This window comes from Vanessa atalanta, chromosome 17 (assembly GCF_905147765.1).
Source record: "Vanessa atalanta chromosome 17, ilVanAtal1.2, whole genome shotgun sequence".
In the NCBI taxonomy this organism is placed as follows: Eukaryota; Metazoa; Arthropoda; class Insecta; order Lepidoptera; family Nymphalidae; genus Vanessa; species Vanessa atalanta.
In genome coordinates, this window is record NC_061887.1 from 5,242,832 (window position 1) to 5,263,626 (window position 20,795).

At 31.0% G+C, this 20,795-nt stretch overlaps 2 protein-coding genes and 2 non-coding genes across 6 annotated transcripts in view; 3 read left to right on the forward strand and 1 right to left on the reverse strand.

Annotated features, from left to right (window-relative positions):
- The window catches only part of LOC125070369, a 69,092-nt gene extending 61,682 nt beyond the window's left edge, over positions 1-7,410 (forward strand). For both annotated transcript variants that reach the window (XM_047680208.1, XM_047680209.1), the window contains exons 6-10: positions 3,032-3,176; positions 3,578-3,840; positions 4,374-4,499; positions 4,580-4,864; positions 4,937-7,410. In XM_047680208.1, coding sequence (XP_047536164.1) covers positions 3,032-3,176; positions 3,578-3,840; positions 4,374-4,499; positions 4,580-4,864; positions 4,937-7,264 — 3,147 coding nt within the window. In that variant the 3' untranslated portion in view covers positions 7,265-7,410. The remainder of the gene's footprint in view (positions 1-3,031; positions 3,177-3,577; positions 3,841-4,373; positions 4,500-4,579; positions 4,865-4,936) is intronic.
- A 4,384-nt stretch (positions 7,411-11,794) lies between these two features.
- Positions 11,795-11,868, reverse strand: Trnai-aau. The gene has a single exon. It is a non-coding gene; the product is annotated as a tRNA-Ile (tRNA).
- Positions 11,869-15,634: 3,766 nt separating this feature from the next.
- Positions 15,635-15,716, forward strand: Trnal-aag. Its single transcript has one exon. It is a non-coding gene; the product is annotated as a tRNA-Leu (tRNA).
- A 1,016-nt stretch (positions 15,717-16,732) lies between these two features.
- LOC125070377 overlaps positions 16,733-20,795 on the forward strand; it is a 64,116-nt gene continuing 60,053 nt past the window's right edge. For both annotated transcript variants that reach the window (XM_047680221.1, XM_047680222.1), the window contains exon 1: positions 16,733-17,059. The gene's annotated coding sequence lies outside the window, so the exon portion shown is untranslated. The remainder of the gene's footprint in view (positions 17,060-20,795) is intronic.

The window sequence follows — 20,795 nt, forward strand, 5'->3', positions numbered from 1 at the left end:
CAAATTACGGATTTAATCTTAACACGATAATAAAACACGAAAAGTTGCAGATGAACTCTCCATATTATGCAAATCACAATATGTATATTTTAAGCCGATTTTAATTTTACAAATTTTTGTTCGTAATTTAATTGTTAATGTTATACAATTATCATTTAGCGTAAGTGTATTGTTTAATTTAACTAATAAATAAGTCTCGATTAATGAACTAATTGAGAAAAATATTTGAGGACTTGATGTCATTATCGTAACGGTTTGTTAAAATTCAAAACAGTGAGACTGCTTTAGTTTTTTGATTATATTTTTTCACTTTATTTTCCTGCTCCGAATGTATTTGACGACAAAAGTAGCTTATCCTAGATAAACAAAAATATTGAAATCAAATTCCAGTTAACAGTAGTGTGAACTGTACAAAAAATAGTTTCATCGCAATTCGAAAATTAATAAAAAATAATTTTAAACTTACCTATCTAATTTGGCAGGATAACATTTATAGAATATTATTTTAATATAATAGTGTTTGAAATTGATAAAAGCTATCACGTCATGTCGTATTAGATAACTTCCGAAAGTAGTCGCGATCATATTTAGTCTTAAAATAAATACGTAACGAATTTCTTTTATTCAAATTCAACAATTTTAAGACTCCAGTTTGCTAATTAGTAAGTCGAGAATATTGGCGTAATGCCAATAACGAATTAACTTTGTTACTCACGTAACATTTGTGAGGTCTTGTCATGTTCCGTATATGATGTGTTTCATTTACAAATTGAGAGAAATCTATTGAAATACCGAGCCGAGATGGCTCAGTGGTTAGAACGCGTGCATCTTAACCGATGAGTGCGGATTAAAAACTAGGCAAGCACCACTGAAATTTTCTTGTGCTTTATTTGTGTTTATAATTCATCTCGTGCTCGCATCCATCCATCGTGCTCGCATCCATCAACCCGCATTGGAGCATCGTGGTGGAATATTTTCCAAACCATTTATCCTCAAAGGTCAGAGAGGACGCCTTAGCCCAGCAGTAGGCAGATTACAGGCAGTTACTGTTGAACTTATGTATCGAAATACGACTCACTGCTAGACGAATTTAGTAAGTATCAGCTAACTAAAGTCAACCATAAAAAAAACATGAGATTACCGCGTTCAAACATTTATATAAGGATGATACCTTTTCATTAATATTTTCGATTATTTATTGAATTTATTCAGGGTTGTTAGTTAACAGTAGATACAATATAAGTTTCCTTAACTTGTTCTACGAATAATGTTATAACAATATTACTCTTATTAGCAGTGACGTATATATTGAGAAATTTTATTTTACAATTTCACTGCTCGAATAGAACTATAGTTATCTCTTTCTCGAGCGTAGAGTTATAAAGGATAGCAAGTAGTTGTCAATTTGACTTAGCATACAGATGTGGTACAATCAATTCATTGCTCGTTTCTCTGTGTACAAATCGCCTGGATACGCTTGGATTTATTAATGACTGGAATATCGTCAGCTTTTATTTAACATCCATATCAGATACAATAAATGTCTAGGGAATTATAAAACATCTATAGATAATTATCAAAATATTTGTCTTTACAATCAACAACCAAACTAAATGCCTAGTTTCGTATAGCCCTAGAACTATTATCGCGTCATGTTACAAGAAACCATGGAGCACGATGATGGAAACAAACTTGCCGAACCATGGTAAGGATTCCACTATATATAACATTAGTATTAAAAATACTAACATTTTTTTTTAAATATTGGTCATCACACACATTTCTCTGATCCCAATGTAAGTAGCTAAAGCACTTGTGTTATGGAAAATCAGAAGTAACGACAGTACCACAAACACCCAGATCCAAGACAACATAGAAAACTAATGAACTTTTTCTGCATCGACTCGGCCGAGAATCGAACCCGGGACTGAGTGGCGTACCCATGAAAATACTGTATATTGTACACACTACTCGACCACGGAGGTTGTAAACATATAAATCAAGTTTAAATATTATTCATAAATTCATAAGACAGACGTTATTGGCGTAACATAATATGTCTTTTTAGTTAAGCATATATTTAAGGGCCCCGAATAGCATTCTTGTTCTTCTAACCTAATTAAATTATAATTTATTTTAATCAAAAGAAAATATTTGTATTTCAAAGTATTTGATTTTATCGCCCGTGCGGTGTGTGTGATTTTCAACTCTTCAATCGGAAGTCATGTTTTAGTTAAAAGCGACCCGCAGATCTGAGTGGAGATACTTTCGAGGCGTCAAAGGAGCAATTTGTTCAAAATGTCCAAATATTCAGCGGTTACATTTGTACACGTTGATACTAAGGAATGATACGTCCGTTTAATTAGGGTTCAGTATTTTATCCATAAAATGTTTCTCAAATTTCTTCAAAACTTAAACTTCTTAATTATTTTTATTCAAGATTTCTATTAAATAAAAAAAAAACACTTAATTAACAGCTTAAACGTTTATGTTGATCGTCTTCCTGTTATTTAAGTAAACACAGCTTAAGAACATAAATCATATTAGTAAGTAAAGAAACGTTTATACGTAAATATAAATTACATGTACGTATATTTATGCCTAAGACAGATAAAAATCTGGTACGAGTATCCACTAACTCACATAGAACTAATATTAATAACATTAAAAAATTAATAATAACTATTTATTGGTTCGTTGGAACCCTCTTCATTTTGGATTTATGCGTTTGTTTTTACACCGATGTCCCATAGGCATGGTTGACATTAATCACGTGACAGTTGATTTAGAACCGTAAAATGTTTTAAATATAAATAGCACATGAATATTTTTCAACCTTTCTTGAATATTTATTTAAAATATATCAAACTATTCGGTCGTTATTTATTTTTCGTTGCATTTTGTTAGTGTTTACAATTTACATTCTAAATTTCGAATATATTTTGTATTACTGTGCAAATTCAGTGCTGCCATAGGATATTTGAATGTAATGCATGCGACTCGTAAATAAAAATAAACGAATTTTGTACAGTGGCGAGGATCATCAACCCTCCACTCTCGCCTCGAAGGTCGTCTGGTTGCAGCACACGTACTATGTTCAGCACAGAAGCCCGCACATTTAGCAGCATCCTGCGCTGCCTTCCGTGTTGCGGGGGTAACTCACAACACTTTATTGGGTAAGAATACTAATAATAATCTATGTTTATTATTAAAAATATTGCTTATAACAAATACTAATTTTTTTTTTGACTTTTCACGAGGTTAGAAAATCCAAAATTATACTATATATAATGTTACCAGTTTGTACAAATATCTGTTGTAATATTCTGTGTGAATATATATATAAATGTGTTCTTAGGTGCAAGTGCAATTTCAAAAAAAAATAATTGTCCGAAATCCGGATTCAGATTGATAATAATAAAATTATTGTATCATAGAATTTAGAACAGCGATAAAATATTTTTACGTTATTCATTACGATCGATTTGAAATCGTCATTTTTTACCAATGTATGTGTCACATGAATTATTTCTAATTTATCTAGTAGAACGAAAATTTACCATATTGAATATTTTAGATGTTCGGTCAATACCATTTCACGCTGGTGAAACAGTGACAACGGAACCAGCAGCTCAAAGCCATGGCCTAAGTGTACTAGAATCCTTAGCGATTGGAGTGTGCGTCCTCATGTTGGTTTTCGTGTATGCAGCGGGAATTATATTCTACATCCACTACAAACAGAAGCAGAGGCGAAAGAAAGACCCGGAGATGAATCTTTCTCGCACTAATTCAACTGATAACGCTTCGACTATCGATTCACGACTTGAAATGGGTAGCATGGTATGATATTGACTTTTATGTGACGCTATTTTTACAAGCTTATATCAAACTTCGCCAATGTGTCTGTGGTCTATGTGTCTATGATCTATTTATATGAAGGGTAGGTGAGATTGGATTTGAATTTTAACATCACTTCCACTTGAAGAATTGAGCTGCATTTTTTGCACTTTTCGTGACTGTAAATTTATAGTTAATGCATTGAAAACAAATAAAATTATAATTAACATTTCTTCAAAATGACACAGCGTTTATATAATAAATCTAATTTTTATTTACAAAAATTTTACCGAATGACATTGCAACAATTCTATTTACCGTCTTTGTATACACATAAATATACTATTGCATTCCATGACTCACCTCACCATCTTTAAATATTTAGAATTGACCAAAGCCAAGAGCTGAGAGTCGTGATGATGTATTGTTAAAACAAGTTACGGCTTTTGTTGTTTTTGTATGTTTAAGAAGTTTTTTGATCTTTGTAGTTTTTTATTTCTTTCACCTAGTTATCTTTATTACGCTTATTGTTGTAGAGAATGAAATCAAATCCGCTGATGAATTTAGATACTATGAGGAATGATTACACGAACGATGCCGGTTTATCTGATGTCAGTGAACGAACTGAAGATACATTCGATTCAGCAATAAATAAGTCAAAGGTAAGAAATTTAAGATCATTAGAAGCATATATCATTTTCTAGAAATAACAGCTTTAATTTTTATTTTTTCCAATTTACAGGATCGAAATTCAAACGTTGTATCTGCTATTGTGCACTCTAGGCGAAAAAAACCATCAAGACCTACAATTCGGGCTACATCGACCCCAGAACGTCTCACAGAAAGACTTCAAAGACGTTCAGCTTCACCAGAAATGGAAAAGGCACCTCACTCGGATTTGTCCATACTCCACTGCAGCATAGATAACAATATCGCTGAGGATATACCTTCTCCCGAAGAAGGCGAACCAGTTCTGAGAAGAAAATTATATTTTAATCCTGTATTTTTTGAGACAGATCTTTTAAAGGTAACAATTATTGTAATATATTTAAGGATGTTAGTTAACATTGTTTCTTAAATCATATTTTCTGTGTTATAGGATCCACCACCAGCAGCCATTGAATTTTTGATAAAATTAAGAGAAGTTATGTCAGTTGCCAAAGAGAAAATGACATCCAAACGATTTATCCCGATTTTATCTGATATACCAGAAGAGGAACTCTATCATACAATTGACCTTGGATGGGACATTCCGTGTGCAAGGCGTGGGCGAAGATATAGTGCTATAAGTCTTAAACGAGAGAACAGCCGACGAGTATTACATTGTGGTGGTTGTCCGGGATGTGACAATGGTGGAAAACAAAAAGTAACTGGTTTGATTAGATCCAACTCATGTAATACTTGTGTAAGTGACGATTACAAACAAAAAATAGTTCAAAAGTGGTTAGACGAAGTACCCTCACCCCCTTCAACTACTACAAGACCAGTAAAATCTGTTGCTAAAGTAAGTGGTACGCCGAGAGTGGTTGAACCAAAAGAAAATGAAGTTTTAGCAAATCCTGTAGAACCAGTGACCAATCTTGATTCTGATACAGTCAAAATAACGGAATCAATTGTAAAAGAATACTTGAAAGATAAATATTTGGTTAATTCAAATGAATTTAAAGAAATTCATGTAGCCAGTAAAAACAGTATAGAAAATGACAGTAAACGTAGTGCACAAGCAGTTGTTATTATTACTTCAGAAAAGAAAAGTCCCTCTAATCACGCTACTCGACGCGTGAGAAAGAATTTACCACCCCCACCTCCGCCTCCAACTCATGTCATAGAATTACTTGATAGCAAAGATATCGTTCCAGTATCTCCTGAAGTCAAGAGAAAAATGGAAGCTGTTATTCGTGAATTAAACAAATGCCATAGAGTAGAACCCATAGGTAGTCCTGTTATTGATGCTACTAAATTACAAGTGGCAGCTCCAAAATTAGTTATACCAGTGGTAGCTGCTGACTCGCATCGCTTTAGAGGTGATAATATTATTTTTGATAACAAAATCTTAGAGCAAGAGAATGTCGAGTTAGATAGCTTAGAAAGAAAATTGCCTAAAAAGAGAAGATTTTCATTAGATTATGGCCCAGAAATTAATCAAAAAAAGTTATCAGGCATACAAAAAGCTCAAATATCTCGTGATAGATTAACGCGAAGTTGGCGTGATTTTAAAAATACTTCAAATACCACTAATGTTGCTCCTCAAACAATAAGTTATGAATCGAATAATAAAATATCTTGCAATAATAATGATGTTTTCATCAAATCTATTGAACCCATATATAATAATATCGAAAATCTTGGCCCGTTAACAATTGAGGTAAGAGGTTCTCCAGTAGAAAATAGAAAGAATGACAATGATGACTTTGATCCTGATACTCTTGATAGGAAACCAAAAAAATCAACCGACACAAATGAAAATAAAAAAAGTGTCGAAAAAATTTTATTAAAATCCGGGGGTAGTTTTAAGCATAAATTACCAGTCCCAGAAACCGAAAAAAGTAAAAGTCCACCAGAAGCGGCGTTTACTAGAAAAATAGGCAGTCTTAGACAAATTTACGAAGCTAAGAACAAAAGTAAAATGAATGATAATCCGTTTTACGAAAGACGAGGAAGCTTACCTTATGGTACTCAAGAGTTAGAGGCTTACATTAGAAATTTAGAACCCAAGAATACAGAAAACCAAATAGAACCGAAACCACCTATACCACCCAAAAATAAACGCGGCTCAGAAACACAATCCAAAGTCACTACACCTAGACACAGCCCACCGAGTGAGAGGTATCGATCCTCCGAAGAGAGAGATCGGTTTCCACCGTATTCGAGAACTGATAACATAAACTCGAGGCGTTCTGGTCGGAGATCAGCTCGTACGAGACCTAGACGAGTCGATTTAAAGAAATTATGCCGTACAGAAGATTCTGGATACTTAAGTACGGATTCGAATGAATCAAAACGAAGAGCGAGATATTTAATGCAATTGAAACCTAAATTAATAAATATTGAAACGACTTCAAAGCTACTAAATAAATCGAATATCTTACACATAGACACAGATACCGACGAATTAGAATCTCTGTGTGACGGTCGAAGCGAATCTGGCGGAGAGAGTGTTGAGACTGATTCTGTATTCTTCGGTAATTTCGACGATTCAAAACAAATATTAAAAGAGTTGGGTTTCGAAGATTTCGGATCAAGAAATAAGATTAATCAGATAGATTCTGGTTTCGCGGGCGAGACGAATATAATGCTGAGTGGCGATAGTGATTCGGAACATCGAAGTGTTATTTCTATAGTCGCTGGATGTGATGGAAGAGCGTCATCTGCGTCTGTTACGAATCTAGATGATCCGCAATTCGTACAATCCGTAGAATGTTCGTAATTGTTATCTAACCAAATCATTTCCATTATTGGAATAATTAAATATTATCTGTAATATTGTTATTCGCTTACCTTTTACGTAAGAACTTTTTTATGACATAGATTATAAAAATTATGTTAAAATAAATGTATTCTTAGTTAGTGCCACCGAATTTTACCTCAAGGTATTGAATTAAGTAGATTTGTTTGATGTAAATATTTTCTAACAATAAAGAGTAATAATTATAGTAACATTTTTCGCTTCATTATATATTTTTTCATTTATTAGTTTGTTTTGTCATTGTAAAGAATAAGCTAATTCTCGCCCGGCTTCTAGAATTAATTAGCTTGATTTGTAAATATTTACATTCTGTGTAGATTCTTTATTTGTAAAATAAGTTATACTTTTAATTTTCTATGTAAATATATTACGGTTACTGTTAAAAATGCCATTTGAATTGTAAATATGATCGGCCGGTTGTGCAATTAATATAAATAAAAGTTTGTAAGAATTTGTTAGTAGTGAGTGAGGGAATGATTATTTTTTAGGTTTTGTTCGAATTTTTATGGATTGGAACGGTGAATTGTTGAATTAGTAATAATTAAATATTAAATAGGATTAATGTAAAAATGTATGTATGTATATTGTATAACTTGTTAAATATAATATTTTATAAGATGGATTTTTTATTGATTAAATCCTTTTTATACAAAGGAAATATATTCAAGAAGTTTAGGTGACGTTTAACAGCGCGTTGATGTTTTCAGTTATATTGACTTTATGCTTCATATTATGTTTATTTTATAGTTGTTTATTGTAAGTGTATCGGTGTATTTTTATTAGTGTGTTTTCAATAAATAAATAGACAATTTAAAGGAGTGTACACTATGTATTCCTACCAAATATTCTAATTGTTTCTGCGACTGCTGTAATAGTGATATTACCAACAAACTGCGCTTCACTTTGTGTTCTAAACAAACCGCCCCTATATGGACCACTGACGGCACAGACTAAGGTCTGACCTCTCCCTCGCGCATAGGTAATAAATATCATGCACCGTCAGAAACATACCTTTCGCTGTTAAACGAACATCTCCGATAAGCGTGTACGTATCCACTATAACAGTTTTGATGGTACAGCCTAATGTGTAATTCTTAGACATAATTACCACGTGATCAATTACCAAATGTAAAACTTAGCTGGCTTCTGTAAATATATCATCCAGTAGAATCCATCTGATCCAGACTCCGGTTATTCGACCGTCAAAAAACATCGATTTAGAGCGTGACAATATGATAAACAACACAACGTAAGCGAATATATTTCATATAGGATTTTTTAATAAAGTTAATTTACAGAAATTTGTTTTTTTTTTGGTGTCTTTACTAGTCGTCTCACGCACACTAAGACATCTTGTAAGCACGAGCGTCACTCATACTTATGCAACCCGAGTTATCGCGGAGGTGCGCGCCTTCGTGAGTGAATAGAATCAAGTATGTAATAATGTACTTGATATGTGTGTCAATAACAAATATACACAACATTAACTAATTGTATCATATAAAATTAATTTTAAAATATCTTAAAACGATACCCGTGCTCCTCTAACCTGGGTTCCTTTAAACGTGGCGTCAAGAGGCATCTTGCGGGCCAGCGTGTCGTGGGCGGCTAGTGCAGTTCATTCTTCCTGACTGTACTGGCAGTCTTCGCGTTTGGACTCCACTACTATTTACCATCAGATGGCATGGAGTCATATGGCTATCCGGTAAATATAAAATATAATAATAATATGAGGATAACAAAACTAAACACATACATTTTATTGATTAAAGGAATGGAATATTTAGGAAGTTAGCTTAAAGCTAATTTAAGTATATATATATATGATAAAATAATATAGCAGTAAAAAGTACGTGTAAAGTACGTGGAGATTGATATCCGTGACAAGTTTCGCAACAGGAGCATTTTGAACGCTTCCTTGTACGCTGTTGTAAAACCGTATGTTACCCATAAAAGAGTTACTGACTCTATGCAGTCGAGTTGCTGGAGTAATTAGTTACGTCATTAGTCTAAATTTAAAAAACAAGACGTGTTTTGTATAACAAAACACGTCTCTTTATTAAGAATGATTATATTTCTAAGTTACAAAAACAAAATCTTCCGTAAGGCAATAAGGCCTCTATTACAACTATTTTAGGTTGTATTTATGCCTCAATACGAGTATTAAAAAACCGTCAGGTTTATTTTATGCATTAAGAAATTTTGATAAAGGCATTAAATTAAATTAATTAATTTTCTTTAAATAAGACATCTGGCTTTCATAAGTATATAAACAATAAAGGCTAACGTTTAATGATGAAAAATAAATACCGTAAACTTAATTGAATGCAATATAGGTTGAATGCTTTTTATATTACTTCAGATAAAGACCATTTATAATTTTAAAGAAAATAAAAAAGAGTTCGTCTATCGACCAGTATCACCTACGCATCATATATCCACAACCAAGCAGCAATGTTTTGTTATGATCCGGTATAGATGGTGAGTGAGCCAGTGAAACTATAGGCACAAGGGACATAACATCTCAGTTACCAAGATTGGTGACGTATTGGCGACATAAGGAATGATTAAGATATCTTACAGCGCCAGTGTCTATGGATAGTGCGGACCGCTTACCATCAGGTGGCCCATTTGTTCGTCCGCCTATGCTATAAATAAATATACATATTAAGCAGACTACAAAAAAACAAAACAGGAAATTCATATAAAGGTAGAAAACATATCTATAGGGTTTCATATGTGTAGTACATAGGCATAAGGCGTTAGAAGTCGGTGCAATAATAAAGCTAAGCAAATAATGTACTATAGTGCCCTACTAACCAAAATTATTAATAATAACGAAGCATAATTAATCAAATACCTGCAAATACAATGCGGTCATAAATTTAATTAATAATTATATATATTTAAGACAAGGACAAAGGAAGAAGTTAATAAATATTATTATGAAATTTTACATTATTAAATATAACATTTTGATTTTCGATGATTAATAAATCTTTAATTCTTACATTTTCAACAAATATTATTTTGTTTTTATCAGATATTTTATACCAATATCACTATAGTCCAGTCAAATTACGAAATATAAAAACATGAACGAACACAGTTTGGGGATTTTAAGGGTCGATAGGTCGATAGATTCTGAGCATAAATTCCAATTTGAGGGGTTATACTGCGGTCAGCTCAAGGTCATTTCGATGGAAACGCGTTTAATTCAATATCTCGACCCTTAAAATCCCCAAACTGTGTTCGTTCATGTTTTTTTAACCCATTTTTAGCCATAATTTGACTGGACTACTAGTTATTTCGTTATGAGTGACAACTAACCAATTATTGAAAGAACTTAGCAAAAAGTTCATTTTAAAAATAGCTTAAGCTGTTCAAACATCGTGTCGTCTACCAACCGACATTTATTTATATAGATTCGTATAATTTTTGCATTTATTATTATGAACTTATTTATTTCGTCATAAAGTAAATGTCTCTCTCACTGCTGGGGTAAGACCTCCTCCTTCTTTTAAGGAAAAGGTTTTTCTCTTTTGTCATACGAATAGATTAATAATTTGAATTCTTAACTTCTTTGTTGTTCATATGAAGCTTCAGAATACATTTTCTAGCAAAATATCGCTATCTCGGTCATATAAAGATTAGTATTGATCTATTTATAGTAAGACTATACTGCTATAAGATAAAACTGATAAGGTAATTTCAAGGTTTTTGTGATTCAATCCAAATAATATTAAATACTAGACGAAAATTCGGCTTCGTTTGGGTGAAATAAATAAAACTAAACAAATACGCTTATTATATCAATAACTTTAATTTATTATGGATAAGTTTCCATTAAGCTTACCGTACCCCTGCCTGAAAAAATTATTTGTAGTATACTTACTGAACGCCGGGTGCGTTAACGTCAAACATGGCCGCCCGTAGAACTTCATGTCATTGAATTTTTAAGATTTAATATCGAAATACGAAGAAAGACCACAGTGGCGTGCATTTGGAGAGGCCTCGGTCCAGCAGTGGATGAAATATAGATAAAATGTTACGTTCCAAATAAGGCCTTTAATTGAACCGCCGTAAGAATAAATTATAAAAACAATTTTCGCGCTTTGGTTAATTGTAAATACGATTTTACATGTTGAACAATGAACTTCTATCAACTGCTCCGAACGGTATATTATGTAATATTTTGATTTCGATTTTTGTTGGTAATACTAAAATCAATGTATTTGAAAATATTGTAAAGAGAAAAACATACTGAACTGTTTTCTTTGAGATATATCTATATAATATTATAATATAATTAATTAATCCTAAATAGATTATAAATAAGTTCCGGTTTCTTTAAACAAAAAATTCAATTAATTGAAAATAAAAATACATTTAAAATTATACCTTCGCTATAAGTAGTTATTTTTTAAATTAAATGGGTGTATGAAATGTTACGAATGACTTGCTAAAAATAAAAAAAAGCAAAATTAAGTGTGGCCCATGAGGGGATCGAACCCGCGACCTTCGCGTTATTAGCACGACGCTCTAACCAACTGAGCTAATGGGCCGATGACGGTCAGTGTGAAATTATAAATCTGTCTGTACCTAAGCTCTACAATTGTAGAGATATCCGAAATCATAACCAATGACGCAGCTAGATATTGTCACATTCAAAAAATTTAAAATATGTTTAAGAAATAAACGATAATAGCAAATGATAAGCTGAATGGTACAATAAATAATCTTCACAATAAATAATAATGAATGTGTGTATGTTTAATCTTTATGCGTTTCTAAACTTTTTATCCTATTGTAATAAAGTAAATAAAGTTAGATGAGGATCACTTCATGGATCCAACTCAAAAATATAAATAATATGCAATATATTTAAATAAATTTATAGATTTATCCTTCGATAATATTTATTTGTGTACACTATGTACTGTTTATTTGTGTGTTAGGTTTTATTATAATATCCGTGCGACGCCGCGATGCGTAGCTAGCATATAATAAAAATATCGTGTGGTCAGCTATTACAAGCACGTTCAATGCATCTCAATAGTTACAATCATCAGCGATTGTAATTCATTCTTTCATATTTGAAGTTACTTTTGCAATCGTGTTCTTAGAATTCCTACGACTTTGACCTTTGCCTCTTTATAATTAAAGGTTTTTATAAGTTTGCTCCGTTATGACATTGATATTCGTTTGTATGATATCTAAGTTTTGGATAACAGTTCAAAACAAGTATTTATGAATAAAATGTTATTTAGATATTATATTAGATAGATATAACATTTTTTCTGTAATTATTTTATATGTTTATACTTTATGTTTTGAAGATTACTAGATGAGATTACCTGACTGAATTCGAAATATAAATGAAACGATATATTTACATATCTGTCATAATATCTGCTGATGTATCGATTTCATATGTAAAGACTGCAAGAAAGTCAGTAACTATTTACAATAAATATAAAAAAAAATTGTCAAAAATTCAAATTTAATGTAAATTAATTCTGATGTATAAAACTGAGTATTTATTTTTCCATATTAGGTATGGAAGCAGTAGTTTTGCTCATAATTTTTCTTTTATAGTAATATATATTTTCCTTTTTTACATTGCTGAAATTACAACTAACTTAACTTAACAAACGGGAGTCCAACTTTCATAACCTTAAAAAAATTATCCTCTATAATTGCCTTAAACTATATTAGTTAAAGGGTTTTCGTGAATGTTAGTATATAAATAAATGAAAAAAAACAAAGGAAACTGTCGCAAATTATATGTAACATGTGAGATCCCACCTCGGAAATGAGCAGGATTAATATTATATCCTCTCGGAAAATGTGTTAGTACATTTTGACGGCCACCTCTAGGACCGCGCGCTCATTGGTCTAAACAAATAGCGCGCGTTTCCTAGACATCTTGCTACACACTTCCGTCCCTTTTCATCACTCCCACAAATTACAGAAAAGGAAGAGGAAAGATGTTACACATAAATAAGATTATTAAAAATGATACTTGTAAGAACACTTACAGAATACAATAATATTATATAAAGATATTCTAAGAGTATTTCTTACATCTGATTTGAGTTTACAATTTATTGCTTTAACTGTATAATTTTGTGTATGTATAATTGACTTGATGATGAAATTAATACTCTGAAAGGATTGTCATTGGCACAGAAGATAATGACGAACACTTATGTGTTTATATAAGTACATATAAAATTAATATAATATAAAAATAAACATATATAAAAAATTAATAAAGAAATATATGAACTTTTCCCTAACTTATCTAAAAGAAAAATAATATGTACCGTATTTCTTGCTGATTCTTCTCGGTAGAATCTACATTCCGAATCAGTGGACGACCAATGGATAACAGAGCTTTACGTTTAATTCAACAGTAACATGACGATTCAATAATACTTAAATAAAGAATATTTTGATATGAAATGATTTATTAATTATTAACGTAACAATCCTGAAGCTGTGTGCTTCAATTTCAAAAAATCAAGTCAAAAATGGATCTGAATATAAATTTTATGAGAAATTTAAACTCACATAGTTGCCACGGACATGTCATAAAATGCAACGTAAGTGGCGACCATCATTGTATGGATATAGACGTAATTTCCTCAATATACTACATAAAATTGCGGGAACTAATCACTGAGCAGAGTTTTTCAATTACAAAATAAAGTTACGCATATATGAATTGCTATAACATTTATATTGTATGTGATATATTTTTAATCTGTGCCTACAAATAAAAAAACTAAGGTGTCTATAAAATATAATATCACAAGGGACATAACGTATTAATTCCCATGGTTGACGCAATGGCGATTTAAGGAATCGTTAAAATTAATACGGAACCGATGTTCGTGAGTTGTGGTGACCATGAGGAGGCCCGTCCGTCAATAATGTTATAAATTATATTCAATGTTATCAATTATTATATATAAATTACAACATTTTACGTTACTGTATACTTCTAAGTTACCAAAAACAAAACGACCTTTATTGGTTTTTTTCCATCTGTTTTTCTTGAAATCTTCAAAACGCCTAAAACTACAAATCTAAATAAAATTTTGATTTCTTATAGAGAGCACCGCTTAGTCTTTAATAGATTAAAATCGGTTGTTTTTTTCCGAAATAATCGGAATAATGTAAAAAGCGTTTGTTTTGCTTCTTTTAGTTTTAAGATTTTGTTTTTATTATTACATATTTAACGCGGGAAGAGACGGGATGGGGTTTTTCTCATCGTCTTATCAATTTAGTTGTGTAGTGGCTTACAGTTTGACAGCCATGAGTAAACGATATATTATTAATTTAACGTAACACAAACATAGTGATATAACTATAATAAAGACGCATGAGAATGTAAAGTAGACAACAATGTCTTGAAACGAATTCTTATTTACAGGAAAATATAATCTATTTCAAAGTACATTAAGATCGAAATAGTTTAAATAATTATAATCAACGTTTGTAGCACGTAGCATGAGTGTAATACTGTTTTACACTGTTTCGCAAAATTTCTCAGTTAAATATATTATACAAATGTCACAGTCGGCACGTCGTATTCCCCTTGTAGAGTTACAAGTAACACCTAAGTGGCTTTCTATGAAATTGTAAACTGTTGCGTCCTTTCGAGGAAATTTGTGAAACTAAGAACATTCAGTGACTATTTTTAAACGAGAAGATATCGTCTTGTGGCTAGCGTCGGGCCTCTATAGAGGTAGAGTCTTCAAGACGGTGCGAACCGATTGGATTGATTTCTAAATAACATCTTATTTACATATGAAAAATAAACCGAAGTCCCTGGACATTGAAGTCATGATCTTAAAAAGATCTTAGAGAATTATATTTCAATTATATTAATTTGTAGTTTGACGCTCCTTATCTACGTGTAGATAGAACTGGTCACCGAAATCATATTCTACCTCCAAACAGTGATACTGTCTATTATTGGATTCTGGTTTAAAGGACGAGTGAGCCAATATAATTATAAGAAAAATGAACGTAACATCGCCGAATCCGTGGTTTGTACCGCATTGACAGTGAATTCATAGTATTCCATACTTCTTGGTTAATCAGGTGCCAGGTTTAACTAATGATTGGCTAAATCTGCCATTGAAGTGATTTCCAAATACCCAATTAAGCGGATGTTTTTTTACTATTAATATCTTATAATTAATTAGTACCAACTATTAATAGAAATAAATTTATTGATTACAACTTGTAATATTATTTAATATACTATTTTATCAATATTTTCGAAATGATTTGTTAATTTTGTGAATCTTTTTCATCGGTAGCGTGGCCGAGCGGTCTAAGGCGCTGGTTTAAGGCACCAGTCTCTTCGGAGGCGTGGGTTCGAATCCCACCGCTGCCATTAATTTTTATTTTTAATAACTTAACTTAAAATAAAAATGTAGAATGATTTTGATGCTATTACTTAATTTAAGTTTGCTTAATTTACGTAAATCACTTCGTTAGCATCTTTAATAAACTTATAACAATGAGTTTCTTTAGTAAAATTATTAATAATCTTATCTATCTTAATCTTTAATAATATTGATAAATTTAAAGCTTACGTTAATAATATACAAAGAACGCTATATGCGATTTGTTGAATGTTATAAAAAATATAAGATTTTAGTTCAAATTTGTAATTACAATAAAATTTGCTACTACTATTTTTTTTACCAGTTATTCCCGGTAGAATTCATATTCGGAACCAATGGTATCTTGTCAGCCAACCATTTAAAATTGCATTAACTATTTTTAAATTAGATTTAAACTGCCAGTATCGTACTTATTAAAATTACAATTTATTAAGCAGCTCTTATTAATTTTCATCGTGAAAAATAAATCACTTTGACAGTAAAATTATAAATTAATCAAACTTAACTTTACCGAAATTATTCTATTCGGCTTTATAAAGAAGCTCACATAATGCACTAACTACATAATGAATACTGTACCAAATTTAATCCGATTCCGATCCAACGGTCAGTTTAATTGATCTGTTGGACATCAATCATTATAAATATGTAGGTAAAATTAAGGTTCCTTTAATACAAGCGAATTTAGATGAACCATTATAATTTTGTATTTCTTGTTCCATAGATAATTTAAGTTTAAAAATGTTTATTAAATTATTTTTTTCATTATATATATTTAAGTTGTAACAGACAATCTGTAAATTTAGACAACGTGTCATATGAGTACTGACACTAGATAACTGTTACTCTATGTCAGCACGTTATTTCTATTTTTAAACAACAAAACAAACAGAGCGAAGACAAGCGCCCACAGAAAGATTTCAATATAAAAAATATGTACGGAACTCTAGTAGCGCGTGCTGTAAACTTTTTAATTGCAAGTCATTGATATTGAACATCCCCGTGCGATACCATGCGAGGATAGCGGACAGGTGCGGCGGAGTAGAGCCATTTACCCGACACGCGCGGCACTGACGAGTCTACTCGAACGACACTCGAACAATACACGATAAAGAACCTCGCGTGATTTCGAAACTGAACACGATAAAGAACCTCCAGTAGTAACGCATAGAGCCGAAAATAGTATTCTATTTTTAAGCCGCAACAGATGAGAAATAAATGTTTGAAAATGTGTTGTGGACTGAACTTTTTGGTGAATAGGTTACAAATATAGACAAATTAACATAATGCAGCGTTACAGTATGTAAAGAAGTGTAGCCGTTATTTTCAGGTGAGTCTTATCTTCACAGTAGTTTATAATCTGTTATTTTTAATTACAAAAATATAAAAGATAAATAAATACTATGATAATATATTGGGAGTATATCCAAAATAAAAACTTTATCATTTTGATTACTGAGTTAAACTACAAATAAAAAATAATAATGATTGAAATTGCATTAACATAACGCTATGAAACATAAAGAAATAAGAGAAAATGAAAGAGCAACTCATATTTTATTGATAGGTAATATTCTAGTACAGTTTTTGCTTCCACTTCATCTTATCTATATGAACAGTAAATTTACAATTTATAAATTAAAACAAAAAATTGAAAGACTTTCTTAGATCTCCAGACGCGTGTTGAAACTAAAAATAATTTATGAATTTCAATTTTGTTAAGCTTAAAACTGATTTATTTCTCAATACCTATAATACAATAATAGACCATAGACTAATCGGTAGTCACTAGTTCTAGCAATAAATAATCAAAATGTCTGAATTAATTCGCTATCTAATCTGTGCGACTCATTTCGAAAATGGAATTATAAAAATATTTTCTTAATAGTTATATTTAATAAGATACAGATGCAATTTAGCGTGTAGCGATGAAAGTCAAACAAAACAGATTTATTTTTATAGATAAAGTTATAAATTGATATATTACTATCTTCTTTTATTTTCTAATGTAACTGTAAATATATATAAATGTATTGGTAATCAAATATTGTCTATCTATATATTCTATTCGTATATATAAAAAAGAGTTCACAATTTCATTGCGTCAAAGAGTCCGATAAAATAAAAAAAATATTTATTACAAACAAAATTGCTAATTTATAATATTAAAAATTTGTTAATTAATAATTTAAGAGTGATAATTATAATATAGCTATCTATATTGGTGACTGAAAATATTATGTTTACGTTTTGTCATTTTTAATGCTAGAGAATTTCTATGGTTGAACGCGCTAAGAATAGTAGTCCAAATGAAATTATCATTTTTGCTTCTTCAACGAGAACATAAGGCTGTATAACTTTGAGCTGTGACCCTAAAAAGCGAGCCATAAACATTAACCTATATGGTAAAATTTATGAAATACATAATCCAAATTTAACGTGAGCGAAACCGTAGAGCAGTTTGTATAACATAAAGCATACAAATATAAATACATTTTTTTTTAATTGACATACATATTTCTACTCATCAGAAAATAAAATATATAAAACCTCTTTATTTATAATAAATAAAGAGTTTTTTTTCTTTACACACACAAAGGCGTTTTGTACACAACACGTGTGATTGCTTCCGAAGACATTGTTCCGGTCGATTCTCACGATGTCGGTAAAAAGAGATCTCGATAATGAGAAGATATAATTGCCGTCTTCAACAATACACATTGTAATTGTGTTATAGTACTCACGTGTTATATTGATTAGATGAGAATATTTGCAGCTATATATTTCATATATATACAGCTATATAATTCATGAAATTAATTTACTTAACATCAGTTTCAGTAATACATTAATTGACATCCAGTTAGTTAATAAAACCGTTATCACAAAATATTCTGTCAAAGAAAAATACTTATTATAGTTGTGTTCCCTTTTGAAAACTGAGTGAGCCAGTGTAATTATAAGCAAAGGGACTGACGTAATGTCTTATTTCTTTAGGTTAGCTGCACTTACTAAACTTATAAAAAAGTAACAAGTATATTAATAAAAAGCATTAAAAAAGTTATTGTAAAGACAAATTATAGTAATTAAAACTATTTGTAATTTAGTTGCCGCGAGAGCAATGAAGGTTTTGATGTAGGTATTTTATTAATAATTAATTATTATTGTAAAGATATGTAATGATGATTTCATTTCCTTTATTACTGTTATATTACTTTGTAATAATAATAACAGAGTAATAATTATATGTTTATTACCAGAGAGAGTGTATTGGTTAGAAGATATGAGGCAGATCCCGAGGACTTGGGGTTGGAACCCCGGGTCGAGTCATTGGATTTTTTTAATATAATAATGTCAGTCGGTCGGGTAAATATGCCACCTGATGGTAAGTGGTCACCACCGCCTACAGACATCCCTAATGCGCCACCAACCTTGGGATCTAAGAAAGTATGTCCATTGTGAAAGGACAGTTATACTGGTTCACTCATAACAGAACTGAGTACTGCTGTTTGGCGGTAGAATATCTAAGGAGTGGCTGATACGACGGTGATCATGAACCTACCCAGACAAGCGTGCACAAAGCCATACCACCAAGTAAATTAATTCAAAAAGTTATTGTGTTAAACAGTCCAGAGAGAGTCTGGTCCTTCGCCTGAATTCTTTCCGGAGAGGTCGCACGTTGCCGTCCCATTGGATTATATAAGATAAGGAATAGTCAGAGCATATCTGGTTGCTCACACTCTTGTGCACATAATATGTTCTGCGTAGTTGGTTGATCTCAATTAAGATTATCGTCGTGGCTGAAATCGGTCAAGAGGATATCATTATTAGAATAATTTTGATAGAGGTTTCGACGGCATTAATACTCTCGAAGTTGTAATAAAAAATAATAACATTACTTTTCTTATATAATCGAAATCACATTCCCCTGTTGGTCACTTGCTAAATGTATATGAAAAACTATGTATATATAAAAACATAACTATCGAAATTTAATACATTATTATTTATTAGATTAAAAATTTTGTTATTATAATGAATACGAGTCGATGTAGAAAAAGTTCATTAGTCTTTTATATTGTCTTGGGTCTGGGTGTTTGTGGTACCGTCGTTACTCGTTACTTCTGATTTCCATAACACAAGTGCTTTAGCTACTTATATTGGGATCAGAGTAATGTATGTGATGTTGTCCAATATTTATTTATAAATAGTTTCAATGAGGATTGAATTTAAATAAATAAAACGATAGAATAATAAAATCTAATTAAAGTAAAAAGTAATTGAATTTCGAATATGTTCATTTATTTTTTATCTGTATTATAAGTTTTTTCTCTCAAGTTCAGCCAGGACGAATCGCTTGTATTATTCAACAGTAAAATTGAATAGGAAATGTCGTAACTATTTATTACGACGTAGAGAATAGCCGATTCTTAGTCTTAACTTATTTTGTGTCAACACTTTTCCCTTTGTTTCAATATTTTATTGTCTTGTAATGTTGAATGAAGCTACCGAAGGTATTAACAGATCTATATATTTCACGTTTAGCATTCAAAGAGGTTTGTTTTCTATATTTCATTAATGCGTATGTTATAATAATTATTTTAAAAAAAAAATGTCGAGAAGTATCGGTAAATTCTGAAAAGAGATAATTATATTGAGAAAACGAAAACACAAATTATTCTGTAAGATCAAACTAGAGACTTGACATATAGCTATAATTTTAATCGACTTAAAAAGAAGGAGGTCATCTATTTGGTTGCATTTTTTCAACCGATTTGGTAAATACTAATATAATAGGTAATTTTGTTTTTAACGAAATTTAAGGGAAGAAATTGGAGTCGGTTATTTTAATGTTAAATATATTATGTGACGGTAAGTGATTACATTATTTATATTATTGATGCAAATATTTAAAAAATAAAATTTTGATCTGATTTTTTATTAGATCGATTTCTTTATTTGGTCATTTATTTTTATTTTATTTGTTTATTTATTGAAAAAGTTACACCATCAACTTATCACTGAGCACTTAAAATTAATATCTCATGTTGATAACATTCAAAGCG